The sequence below is a fragment of the Monopterus albus genome, unplaced genomic scaffold (genome assembly GCF_001952655.1).
Source record: "Monopterus albus unplaced genomic scaffold, M_albus_1.0 scaffold82.1, whole genome shotgun sequence".
Classification (NCBI taxonomy): Eukaryota; Metazoa; Chordata; class Actinopteri; order Synbranchiformes; family Synbranchidae; genus Monopterus; species Monopterus albus.
This window is the reverse complement of record NW_018127962.1, coordinates 1,916,951-1,931,312: the sequence shown is the minus strand read 5'-3', so window position 1 is coordinate 1,931,312 and position 14,362 is coordinate 1,916,951. Positions and strand designations below refer to the sequence as shown.

The window sequence follows — 14,362 nt, the reverse complement described above, 5'->3', positions numbered from 1 at the left end:
GAGAAGATCACCAGGACTCCACTGTCCTCTCTGCAGAGCATTTACCATTGCAGGGTGCGTAGGAAAGCTGCCTCCATCCTCAAAGACCCCACCCATCCACAGCAGGGACTGTTCACCTCCCTACCCTCTGGCTGGAGGTTCAGAAGTGTGAAATCCAGGACCTCTAGACTGAAAAACTCTTTCTTTCCCTCTGCCATCAGACTCCTAAACAGCTGAGGAGTTTATTACCAGGAAATACTTGTTGTACTGTTTACATTCTCAGTTTGCACATGCACAATTGCACATTGACTGTTGACTGCTGCACATGCAGCATACATTCTCTTATTATAATCTTATATATTTTTATTATATCTCTGCATTTGCTGCTTAAAGTGCCTTAGATTTTGTGTTACTTATTTATCTACTTTATATTTCATTTGTACTTTGTGGCATTTATGTGGACGGCAAAGTAAGAATTTCATTGTACAGGGAAACACGTTTCCTAACTGTGCATATGACAAATAAACGCTTTGACTCATGTAGTAACAAACACCAGCTCTACTCAAATCCACTCTGGCCACTTGCAGACTGAGCTGCTGTACAAACAGTGAACTGTATTCTAGCAGAAAATAATCTAAGAGTGACACTTACATGCACACACTCCTTTTTCGTACCTAGGCTTATCCGAGCTGAAGTCACAGTACAGCCCCTTGTGGTAGTCGCATGTATCTGCCTCATTGCACACCTCTCCCACCTGCCGGGCACAGGTCTTGCAGCAATCACAGCCATCCGTCAGGAGGCTCACACCTGGCAGACAAGTGGGGGTGATCTTGGGACACTTGCAGGGCCATTTGCAGTACTGTGTCCGGTTGTATGATTCCACAGCTGGGGATGGAATGGCTGTAGCAGGTGGTGTGGCAGTGGAATTCTGGGAGTAGGCCTGAAGAGAGGAAAGTGAACAGAATATGATCAAAAACAAGCCTGTAAGACATAAGGGAACAACTTTCTATGAAATATATACAGTTCAACTATGATGTGCAGCTAATATTTGAAGTAGTTTACTAAAATATAGGCTGGTTTTCGAAACACTGTCTCAGTACGTGACTGATCTGACTCTTATTTGTGCACCTCTGCTTCACTGCCTACATGGGTGAAACACTTGGCATCCTGCTAACACCTGGTCATGCTGTGCAACAAATTAAATAAGACTGTAAAAATGAATTAAACAACCAGTGGAGGTAATCCTATTAAATCAATGACAAAATCTCGTCTTGTATGTACTTAAGCATTTGGAAGTGTTCCATCATCATATTTAAAATCTACGAGAGTTATAAAACCCTGCCAATAAGACTTAGTCCACATCTCTCCCCTTCAGCATGCTTGACTCTTACAAGCTGCCATGTGAAGCCAAGACCACACAATTAAAGGCTCTGCAGCTCCTAAAAGCAGATGTTCTTACTTAAACAAGCCACAGGAGACACATTAACAGCACAACACTTGGAGAACAGTATTGGTCACTGGATGCATAATCCTCAGTTGAAGAAATTGTTTTCTTTTGGATATGGAGGGTGTTTGTCTGACAACTAATAGTGCTCTTTAGAGATTAAATTAAGCTCAGCTTCTTTTGAGAACACAGTACACTGGAGAAATGGCTCAAAGATGGTCTCTGGATTTTTGCTTACTGAGTGAGAACCAAGATTAGCTTCTCAGGAAAAAAAAAGAAACTTTACAATACATTTCTATTACATATACTCTGAGGCAAAACTAAATATTCTCCTGGCAAAAAGGTCACGGTAAACCTTGTGCAAGTTAAATGCACTAATACATCACGAAGGAGCTTTATCTGAAGCTGTAGCAGCCACCAATATCTATCATAATTAGTACAAGGTGACTGGGTCTAAACAAGGAGAGAAACAGTTGATTGGAGCTCCAATAATGCCTGTATACCCATAAATCATAATATGATCCATAGGATCTCATACCTAGATTTCATCAGTGGCACACATACACATGTGCATACACACTTAATCTGCAATTAACTGAGAGAAACGGTATTTAATCTGCTTATGCATGACCTACCCTGTCATTTTTCTGACCTTGTTCTTGGCACTTCAATAGATTTATTCTCATATTAATAACAGCATACACTGTTGAAATAATGCAGATAAATGAGTTTTCATCACGGTCATGCCACAAAGCCATTCCTCAGAAGAGTTCATTTCGCCTGAAGCTATCAGGCGCATTTACAGTAAAAAAAAATTTAAAACATCAAAACTGATCACAAAGAGAGGATGGCAGAGAGAGGTGGGTGTTTCATAAGTTAATTATGAAAACATGGTCCAGGCTTAATACAATCATCATCCTTGAAATCATTTGTCTTCACTGACTTAATTCAGCATAAATCCATTTAAAAAGTTTTTATTCACTGTCAGGAAAGGCGGGGTCACAAAGCACTACAGGAATTAAGAAACAGATCATTTAAGAAAACTTCAAAGATGAGCAGAGAAATACAACAACGACACAGTGATCTCAGAGTGTTTGCATTTCATACATTTAGGCTCAGATGTCACACAAGCCAAGAGCTCAAATACAGTAGCTGCCAAGTGTTGCTGATAAGCAATTTAAAAAAAAACAGTTGTTTTCTCTGTAGAGAGAATTGAGAAGGACTGACGACCCTGGTTCCTCTGCTGGTTTGATAGTTTCTTTGTATCAGCCTCTGGTCAGATCAGATGAGCTTCAGAAGCATATGCACAGGCGTGGACAAATCCCTCCTCAGGAACATGTTAAAAAAAGGAGACTTTTCCAAATAATACCATGGGACCATGGCTGGTTCTAATTTGAAGAGTTGCAATGTGGATTTAAACAGTCTAAAATATATTCAAACTGAAAAAGATGTCATGAAGATGCTATGCTGGGAGAATATGATGACCTAGATTACTACATTGTAGCATGTTCTCTATTATAGCATCAGCCAAAACTATATTCTATATTCATATGCCTTTTGAAACTACAAACAAATGGCAATACATTTGGAAAAATATTCACATATAAATTGAAAACTGTTACATTTTAAAACTTGCTGCAAATTTTGAGTAAAGCAAAATAAAGAAGAGATTTTTAAAAACTGCTCAGGCATCTCATTTCCAAAAGCTGAACGACAGATTGATATGTAGAGCTATGGACTCATGAAAGGATCTGGATAAAAACAACCTGTGGGAAAATATTAACAAGCCGTCCCCCATACAACCACAAGGTGGCACTGTCATATAACCAAAGTTAGAAAGTGAAGCTACAGTGTGACAAAAACCAAGGCTGCAAGTTTAACCAGAGGGTGATTGAAGACAACGATGATATGAGACATTCAGAGGGAATCAGGTGCTTCAGGTTAGTCAGTCTGTTCAGTCAAGTTTACGCTGCCCTGGTCATGAAACCAGTCTGCACAGGAATACCTTTTGGAGCCACATCTAAACTACAGACAAGAGAAAAACGAAAGGAAAAACCAACATGAAGTGTCTTAGTAAAATGCTGGGCCAGAACAGTTTCATACTGTGGCACTGATTCTGTGAACGCTACTGGAGGGATGAACACCAATCTTCCAAAATCTCTCATAAGTGCTCGACTGGGTTGCGATCTGGTGACTGTGAAGGCCATAGTATATGATTCACGTCATTTTCATACTCATCAAACTCATCCTGGAGGAGACCATCATAAGATAAAGGTGATCACTCAAAACAACTGTGAATTGTCTGGGGACAAGCAGACCCAAACCATGCCAGCAAAATGCTTCCCATAGCATAATAGAGCCACCAGATCCCCTCACTGTAGGGGCCAAGCATTCAGGTTTTTTCTTGAATGTATCACCCCTCTGAATATTTTAGGCTACAGCAGGACTACAATGAACTAAACAAAAGAAGTCAGAATAAGTTAAATTGGGATGATTTTACATTAAGTGTCCCTGCAGTAACAGTCAACTCAGTTTGTCATTAGGACGTGGTTATTGTAACCTCACAGTGACCTCATGTAAGCTATAAATATATAGTGGTTATGGTAAAGTTGGGGAAGTGAAATTAAAATTCAAATGTCACTAAAACTAGCTCTGAAGTAGGTTATTAATAAAGGTGCATATATTCTTTACTTGCCAGACTACTTTCCCGTATCATTAATACGAGTCAAATGCGCTGCTTGCTCATTAAAAACTGATCTGAGACACGCCACCCCACCTGTTGAATCCCGGCTGCTGTTAAAATCCACAACAGGAGCCAACTCATCACTGGAGAGGAACTGCAAATGCATTGAATCCAGAATTACTCCCGGTTTGTAAACGCACAACGCGACGCTTCCTACATGTGCGCTACATCCTCGTCCTCGTCTTCTCCTCGCACCTCTGTCTGCGTTCGGACCCGGGCAGGGAGTCTGTTAAGGAGTCCGGGACTCCGGGCTGACGTAGGGTCTGGAAGGACGAGCCTCGCATACTTTTGACTGGGGACGGTTTCTCCTCTCCCTCCGCTCCAGTTTCACCCAATCCTCCTCCTCAGAACCCTGACAGACTCGGTGGTTAGGGCGTGTCTGGAAACCCAAAGACACTTAAGACCAGCCAGAAGCATGCGAGGTGCTATGTTGTTTCATTCAAGTTTGAAGGGCAGCTCCACATTTTTGCACTTCTATTTTAAACCAGTGCTCACATGCCCATATGTAGCCCCCATGACTATAAACTAATTCTTCAGTCCATAGTGGCCATAAATGCCTTCAGAATGAAGTGATGGGAGACGAAATACATTGTCCTCATTAAGCCAGTTCTCAAATAAGTCAGCTTACCATCTAATGCCACTTGATGCACATATGCACATCATATATTTAGATCACATTGTCACAGTGGGCTTTTCTAATTGCCATGTTATAGCTTACTTTAAACTTACAAGTCTCCATACAGTAAAAAACTGTAATATCAAAGCAAAACATGCTACTTCATAAACTTATTATTGCACAGAATTGCATTCTAAGCCTCATTGCTTATTTCTATGCACAGTTTATGAGTGTTTTTCTCTGATCAGGCTCCAAAGAGTGACTTCATTTAATACTATCTCATCCTATCTCACCTGATCTCACCCCATTTCAAGGCAACACTGGCTCTACCTCAGACTACTCAGCTCTAACTGTTCAAAGAAAAAAAACAACCAACCAATTATCTGAAGTGCAAATAAACTGTTGAAGCAATCATCTGCTTTCAACATGGATGAATAAATAAACCCCACAGGTTGCGAAACCTCTGACCCTACTGGATGGGCTGTGTCTGGCCCACAGATGTTCACTTTAAATCAACGATGTCATCCATGGCAACATCTGCCATAACAGTAGCTTTCCCTTCATTTTCCTGGAAATGTGTTCCCTGTGGAGATGACATTGACGAGAACCAAAAGAATTCCACTTTATCGTGCTATCCAAACAAACGTCTTTTATTTCATAATGCGGGACCTCTACCCCTAACACAAGCCACTGATCTGCTGAAGGAAATATCACAGAAAAGAAACAGGCATTGTAGTCAGCAGAGAGAGGGGGAGAGAGTTTGTCAAGCGAGGTGCCCCACATTTGAACCCTAATCATTTACAGGCAGTCATAGTCAGAGAGCTGTCAACCTCTGGTTTGATCTGAGCAGCTTCTCTCTGCTCTGACCGGGATGACCCGATTCCATAGCACCATCATAGATCATAACTAAAAAAATAATCAGGACAGTCTGCTCTTTCTGAGGCAAGCACAAACAAAAACACCACTGAAAAGAAGCTATCCTGTCATTAATTTATATAGTTTTTTTACTCATCATTCAACATTAAAAGATTTCCTGTGCATTACTCACTTTTTCAGTTCCTTCTCATGTCAATCATCTAAGCTTTGTCTATAATAAACCTTTTCACACACCATAGGCCGTCCACAACTGAAATGATACACAGATATAATAGAAAAGTTTCCAACCACAGATTATGATTGCATCTGTCTGTCATTTGCTGGTCTGATAGTTCATGTTAACTGCTGTTAGGTATTTTTAGTCAGATAGAAATTAGATAGATACTTTATGTATTAGAAATGTTTAGTGGAGACAGGATGTCTAGTTAGACTGTTAAATGCTTAGGCATGCTTATGAGTTTCTACAGGGTACATCTGGTCAAGGATAACTAGAGAGAAGAGTTGATGACTGTCAGCAGACAGGGTGTTTAATATTATTATTATGACGTGTATAACTGTAGCCTTAGCCATAATATGTTCTTATGTTTAAGTCACGACATGTACTAGAGGTCGTGTGAGAATGTTTTTACCTACACACCACAGACACCCACGCACATTGATTTGCTTCATGTTTTGACTACTGCTATGACCAGCTGCAGAGCTGGTAACAGAGACGTCTCGGTTGACGTTTCTGTGTAGTATGGGGCTAGCCCAACTGAGGGGATATAATGTATAGGCCTGGTGGGTTCAGGGTCTTTCATCTTACATCTGCCTGTGAGCAGTTTGGAGGTGCAAGATATCTGAGCGTGTAATGTTAATTTTACCTGTGATCCTTTGAATAAATCAGCACTGTTTTGAAGTTACTTGGACTGTCTCGTCTCTCAGAGTTAGCATGGTAACAAGAACCATAGTCCTGCACTGCAGAGCTTTACATGGATCTGCAGCATGCAGCATTAGGTGATATCAACCAAAGCAGCACTATGTGCCAACTTATCTGTGTTCTTCTTTTGTCAGTTGTGGTGTGCTTGGCAAAAATAGCTCATAATGAAAGTCAGCTTTGGGTGACTATTGCTCTGCTCTTACATGAAGTGGATATAGGCTCAGTCTGTCACCTGACTTGAATAAAGGGAAGGCTTAACAGAAAAAAAAAACTGCTATAAGGCTTCATGTAGCCTGCAAATTCCCAGGTAGGGTTGTCATATCTCGGAGGGGGGAGAGAGAGTAAAGGCATGATCCAAAAATACTAGTACCATATTTCATATATTTGAGAACAGGAATAACTTAGAATAGTTCCTCATTTTGGAATTTGTTCAGTTTCTTGCCCAGAGTTAGACAACAAGATTAATGGTACTCTCATGTCTGTATAATAAATATGAAATTTAAAACCACAGGGCAATTATCTTAGCTTAGCATAAAGACTGAAAGCTAACTTGGCTATGTTTGAAGTTAAAAATCTAACAATTTGTGGTTTTACATGGAGTTACATGCATAATGTATTTCTTAGAGCCTTGTAACCAGGTTAAACAACCAACAATTAACAAATGTGTTAATTATTACATTTTACACATGCCTACGAACTGAGCCATACCCTGTTTCTGGTCTTTATGTTGAGATAGGCCAATTTATTGTCAGCTGTAGCATTGTATTTACCATACAGATGCTCAAGTAGTACTAATTTTTATCTTCTACAGTATCTCTTGACAAAAAAGCAAATAAGTATATGCATCAGTATCCAGTATTTTTCTTGGGAATCTCCCATCATGGACTGTGTGGAGTGCTGGAAATGCAGACAAGCTGCAATTAATCATTCATTCATATTAATGCTGAACTAAAAGTCTCCACTTGATTTGCATATAGTGAAAGCCTGGGCAGAAAAATGCAAACTGCAAACCTAAATGGGATTGAACCAGAGGTCAGCAGTAGTAATCACTGATCCACTGTGCCACTCATTATTTAGCATGTTCACCTGTAGACTCTCTGGGTGCATCTCATTCCTGTACAGTATGTGAGGCAGAGTAGAAACCCCTCCCATGGGAGTGAAGCTGTGTCTCGGTTGACATTTCTGTGTAGTATGGGGCTAGCCCAACCGAGGGGATATAATGTATAGGCCTGGTGGGGTCAGGGTCTTTCATCTTACATCTGCCTGTGAGCAGTTTGGAGGTGCAAGATATCTGAGCGTGTAATGTTAATTTTACCTGTGATCCTTTGAATAAATCAGCACTGTTTTGAAGTTACTTGGACTGTCTCGTCTCTCAGAGTTAGCATGGTAACAAGAACCATAGTCCTGCACTGCAGAGCTTTACATGGATCTGCAGCATGCAGCATTAGGTGATATCAACCAAAGCAGCACTATGTGCCAACTTATCTGTGTTCTTCTTTTGTCAGTTGTGGTGTGCTTGGCAAAAATAGCTCATAATGAAAGTCAGCTTTGGGTGACTATTGCTCTGCTCTTACATGAAGTGGATATAGGCTCAGTCTGTCACCTGACTTGAATAAAGGGAAGGCTTAACAGAAAAAAAAAACTGCTATAAGGCTTCATGTAGCCTGCAAATTCCCAGGTAGGGTTGTCATATCTCGGAGGGGGGAGAGAGAGTAAAGGCATGATCCAAAAATACTAGTACCATATTTCATATATTTGAGAACAGGAATAACTTAGAATAGTTCCTCATTTTGGAATTTGTTCAGTTTCTTGCCCAGAGTTAGACAACAAGATTAATGGTACTCTCATGTCTGTATAATAAATATGAAATTTAAAACCACAGGGCAATTATCTTAGCTTAGCATAAAGACTGAAAGCTAACTTGGCTATGTTTGAAGTTAAAAATCTAACAATTTGTGGTTTTACATGGAGTTACATGCATAATGTATTTCTTAGAGCCTTGTAACCAGGTTAAACAACCAACAATTAACAAATGTGTTAATTATTACATTTTACACATGCCTACGAACTGAGCCATACCCTGTTTCTGGTCTTTATGTTGAGATAGGCCAATTTATTGTCAGCTGTAGCATTGTATTTACCATACAGATGCTCAAGTAGTACTAATTTTTATCTTCTACAGTATCTCTTGACAAAAAAGCAAATAAGTATATGCATCAGTATCCAGTATTTTTCTTGGGAATCTCCCATCATGGACTGTGTGGAGTGCTGGAAATGCAGACAAGCTGCAATTAATCATTCATTCATATTAATGCTGAACTAAAAGTCTCCACTTGATTTGCATATAGTGAAAGCCTGGGCAGAAAAATGCAAACTGCAAACCTAAATGGGATTGAACCAGAGGTCAGCAGTAGTAATCACTGATCCACTGTGCCACTCATTATTTAGCATGTTCACCTGTAGACTCTCTGGGTGCATCTCATTCCTGTACAGTATGTGAGGCAGAGTAGAAACCCCTCCCATGGGAGTGAAGCTGTGTTCCACATATAAAAGTGTATAAAAGTGTGATATATCAGGTGATTATAAGGGCTAGCCATCTATGAATTGAGTCTTGCATAGGTGGTCCCCTCATTAAAAGCCTCTCAACTCACAAAGAAGTCAGACTGTATTTTGGCTATTTTGCACTTCAAAGTCAAATGAGAGAATGACTTCACAACACCTTGAGCTGACCAAAAACTGCTGAAGCAATAGTTCCTTCTCAGCACCCCACTAGGTGTGGGAACATTTTCTATGCATCACATCACTGCTTTGCACCTAGTGGTCTCATAGTAGACTGTAAACTGCTTCATCTTTAAACAGCTCGGCATTTGTCTCAATCCAAAAAAGTACTGACTGCACTGATGCTACTCTCAGCTTAGCTTACCAAGAACTGGAAACAGGGAAACAGCTAGTCATGTGCCTGCACATCCAAAGTTCAGTGATTAACATGCTATATTTTGTTTGATTGTTCTGTAAAAAAACAACACCCTGTGGTTTCAAGTGGGGTTCTCCAGAGACTGAGGTGCTGATAGACAAGCAGAACTATTTGTCAACTAGACACAAGCAAGCTGTTTCCTGTTTCAGTCTTTATGTTAAGCTAAGCTAAGCTAAGCAAGATCTTCATGTTAACCATCCAGACACGAGCATGGTAGCAGCTTCTCATCTAACCCTCAGAAGGATAATGTCATTGTGTACTTCCCCAAATCTAAAACTGTTTTAAAACTTGTCTGAACTTGATCATCCATATGTCCTTCATGCTTATACTGTACTAGTAGCTTGTTTGTTTGTATGTATGTATGTGTGTGAGATTGAAAAAGGGCATGGCAGGCTTTGCTGAGACCAGTCCGATAATTATATCTTTATATAGCTGTGGTTTGAGGCTCATGAACTAAGAAAAACATCTGTTGGGCTGCACAGACACAATCCTACATGAATTTAAAGCCAGTGGAGGAAGACATACTCAGATCCCTTACTTAAGCAAAACTAGCAATACCACAGTGTTAAAATACTTTGTAACAAGTAAATGTCCTGCACTCAAAATGTTACTTACGTAAAACTATTAGCAAAACTATTAGCATCAAAACTTACTTAAAGTACTAAAAGTAAATGTACTCATTATGCAGAGAAACACATTCAACATTAATGTATATTATATTATTGGATGATAGTTGCTGGTGCATTATTTTGTTCATTACATTTAGTGATGCAGCTGGTATAGGGGGAGCTAGTTTTAACTAGATTACTGTATACACTTAGAATTTGAAGTACTGCAGGGTAACTATTGACCACTGAAGATCAGTAAAGTCTTATGACTATACCATTATTTTTGTTTTAATCTGGTTCTGAAAAATAACTAGAAACTAAAGTTATAAAGTAGAAGTAGTGGAGTAAAAACAGTACAATATCCATCCATTTTCTAAACTGCTTAGTCCCAAACGGGGTCACAGAGCCAATCCCAGCCAGCTGCGGGTGAGAGGCAGGGTACATCCTGGACAGGTTGCCAGTCCATCGCAGGGTTAACACACAGACGAACAACCACTCACACACACAGAATCACTCCTACGAGCAATTAGAGACACCAGTCAACCTATGCTGCATGTCTTTGGACTGTGGGAGGAAGCCAGAGCACCCAGAGAGAACCCACGCAAGCACGGGGTTAACATGCAAACTCCGCACAGAAAGGCCCCAGGTCGGCCGGGGGTCGAACCCGGAACCTGCTCGCTGTGAGGCAACAGTGCTAACCACAGCACTGCCCCAAAAAGTACAATATTTGCCTCTAAATTGGAATTGAAGTTGAACTATGAAGTAGCACAAAATCAAAATACTCAAGTACAGACACCTCAAAATTGTACTTAAGTACAGCACTTGAGTAAATGTACTTAGTTACTTTCCATCACTGCCTAAAGATGTTTAATAGTGAAGGATTCTTCGGCATTTATTAATACTGCTGTGTAATATTGTAGGGTATGAACCTACAGTGTGTGCCTAGTAAAACCAACAGTTCAAACAAAGCTGAGCTCCTTCAGCTGTTCAGACTTATGATTTATCACATGAGATGCTCTCAGCATCTTTTATGTAAATAAGAGTGGGTCTGCAATACAGGCCTGATGGAAATATAGGCATATGTTAGTAATTCATGTGTTATTCATCTGTCAGATTGCACAACTTTGTAAATGATCTTCTACCCTCAGTAACCTACAGTTCCTAACAAAAGATGTTTATATAAAATCCAAGATTCTGTTCATGCTGCAAAGTGGAAAATCCTGACGTGCTTTGCAAACATTCAGGAAGTCACTGCTCTGCCAAAAACAGCTTTTATTTTAGTTTTGGTCCAGAGCTATTGGCTCTGTATAGTCAGCTTTGTATAATAAGTGGTGTGTTTCTCTGTATGTGCAAATGCATGCACTTATTTCCACCAGCTGACTCAGGATCTATAACAATGGTTAAACATTTTTGTCTGACATTTCCTTTTCTTATTAAATACCTGTAATACTTCCTAACCAATGGCAGCTGCCCATCTAGACAATAGCAGAGCAGCCATGAGAGTTCAGCTAAGCTAAGGTAAGAATAATTTTAGGAATGCAACCTTAAGTTCATATTTAAAAAAGCATATTTTACTGGAGTTTTTGCTCTAGTTTGTATCAGGTTTTGGTTTGCTGTTTACTGTATATTACATTCAGTTTGTTCAGACATTCTCACTACAGTAGAGGTTAGCATGACATTTTCACCTCTACTTTATTTTTCATTTCACTTCATCATGGTCTGGTCAAACCTAAGACATCACTTCAGCCTTGTCATGTGACTCAAACCCAGGTTCAGTAAGGTCTTCTGCTGATGTATTGCACATACTGGTAGTGTGCCAACATTCAAGCATTATACAGTATTCCACTGTGTATATGTGATGACAGAAAACTTATAGCCTATTCTGCATGTACATTTAGCCTCAGTTAGGTATTGTGAGTATCAACATGTGAGCAAAAACTCAAACACTTATCTCAACCAACAATTATGGGACAGCTGTGCTGAAGTTCTTGTTGACCTGTAGCATATTGTGCCTGCATCAAGCTTTTGTGGTGCTTTGGTCATTTGTTTGAGTTTTGGCAGGCTTAAGATGACATGTAGACAAAGTGAGGGATTTTGGATGCTGTAAGACCCCAACTGCTTTTAAGATCATGCGTTTTAACAAAAGCTGTCTGGTAGAGCATCTGTGTGCACTTCAAGCAGCCCTTTGAGGCATAGGCATTTCAGCTCAGTATGGCCTTGGCTGTGTGTCAAATCGTGTCAACTCTGACATCAAAAGTACAAACATGGCTGTTTTTGAATAAGCCTTGTTGATAAATGGTGGTGAGAGTCTGGTAATTTGTGACTGCATGAGCCCAGCCCATTGTAGGAATGCTTTATCTTGAGAATGTTTATCCTTGCTGACCTGTTATCTCTAAAGGACTAGCCTCAGGGTAAGTGATTATGAAGCGCTTCCATTTGCAGCCAAGGAGAGGCACGAGGTGCTATCAGAGCTACGGATGGGTATACGGCACAGATATCAGGTCTCTGCTGAAGCTTCAGCAGATGGACTGACAGGGGTAACTGACTTTGAGGCATTCTCAGGCTTTAATGCCAGAGCTCCTACACCAGCAACGTATCCCTCAGCTTTGATGGAATCTGGCAGTTTTGCAGGTAATTATTCTGCTACTATCAAGTAAATGTTTGGAAATGACAAATTTCCAAAATAACCAAAGTCTGGATGGCTTCAAATGTAAAGCCACCATCTTATTATCAAAATGCTAGTGCACATTTTAGGTGAGTGTTTAATTATTGATAGATAGAGAGGCTGAAAGAAGAAAAAGATTATAATCAGCTCGAGGGTTCGGGCTGCCTTGTCTGCGCCATCTGTTGAGAATTTCAAAAGGTTAGGGGGAATCTTGGAGCCATCATGGCTGCACGGATTTTCTCAAAGTGGTGTGAAGTTGTAAACAGTATTTTGAGTTGAGCACATCCCCGACAAACAGCTGAAATCACACTTAATCGTCTTTTATGCAATCACAACTTCAAACCATCAGAGACCAGTTAAAAGTGAAATTCTTTTTTTTTAATTCACATTTTTGCAGTTTTATAGGAAAGAATACTAGAGACCTGCAAGGAGTCATTCAAAGTAGCACCAGTTTTTTTCCTCTGACGTGTGTCTGCTTTGTGAAATTGGAAAATGGAAAGCAAATGAGGGCCAATTGCACAGTGGGATGAGACAAAATGAAACAAAACTTGCTCACGGTTGACAGCTCTCCAGTAGCATCTGCACTCGACCATGAAATACTGTATAGTCCTACACACCAGTTAATAGCAAGACACTGAGCTGGTATATAGCTGTGACCTGAAGTCAGATGAATGTGGCTGTTGACATAGAAAGCATGGCCTCAAATATTTTCTGTTTGATCTGTACAATTTGTTCTTGTTTTTTCTACTGAAAACACTTTCTGGTCTCTATGAGATTGACCTTATAAAACATCAGTTCTAACAAATAAAACAGATGCAATCAACTTTTGATGTATCATCTTAGAGATTAAATAACCCAATGAGGTGAAAAAACACTTTTTGGTATCAGAACAAGCTACATAAACATCTTGCCCTGGACTCTGATGAAAGAAGGTGAATGGAAAAAACAGGAATCACATTACATGTATTCTGTGTTGGTCACATTAGTGGAATGAACACCAAGAAGCATTTTTTTCTCCCTTTCAGAAACATAGAACTGGAATATTGTTTTTTTAAATGTTATTATTAGTTAATGATGAATAGATGTACTGCAAAATTAAAGTCTTTGTCTTTTCAAAATGTTTGTGTGAGCACAGGAAGTCACAGGTCATTCAGAGAATAACACCAGTGCACATCTAGCAGAAGGTTTGTCCTCACTTGAACTTAAAACTTGATGGCATTTTCTTCCTGGACATTAGAGCTGCATCATAAGTCACTGTGCACAGCATTGTGTCTCATTTTTGTCATAGTGGTTTTTGCTATTAAGAAAATGTAGGTATGTTACAACAGATAATTAAATATTTCTAGAAATTCTCAGAGAATAACTATTAATATTTATTGTTAGTAGTACTTCTTGTTGTTAGTAATTTTTTGAGGTCAGCTCAAAGCATAATAGTTAAAGCCATCTTATGTAACTTTAGTTAAACAGAGGCCAAAGTAAAACATGCTAAAACATAATGTAATAACAGTAGTAAAGTAGTAGAGAAAAGTTATAAATCA

The 14,362-nt window shown here is 39.6% G+C and overlaps 1 protein-coding gene across 1 annotated transcript in view; it reads right to left on the bottom strand.

Moving 5' to 3' along the window:
• Positions 1-4,510, bottom strand: part of ccn4a (cellular communication network factor 4a) — a 10,335-nt gene extending 5,825 nt beyond the window's left edge. The window contains exons 1-2 of the mRNA XM_020606780.1: positions 4,200-4,510; positions 631-919 (exon numbers count right to left, since the gene is read on the bottom strand). Of these exons, the coding sequence (XP_020462436.1) occupies positions 631-919; positions 4,200-4,247 (337 nt within the window). The 5' untranslated portion in view covers positions 4,248-4,510. The remainder of the gene's footprint in view (positions 1-630; positions 920-4,199) is intronic.
• Between the last annotated feature and the right edge of the window lie 9,852 nt (positions 4,511-14,362).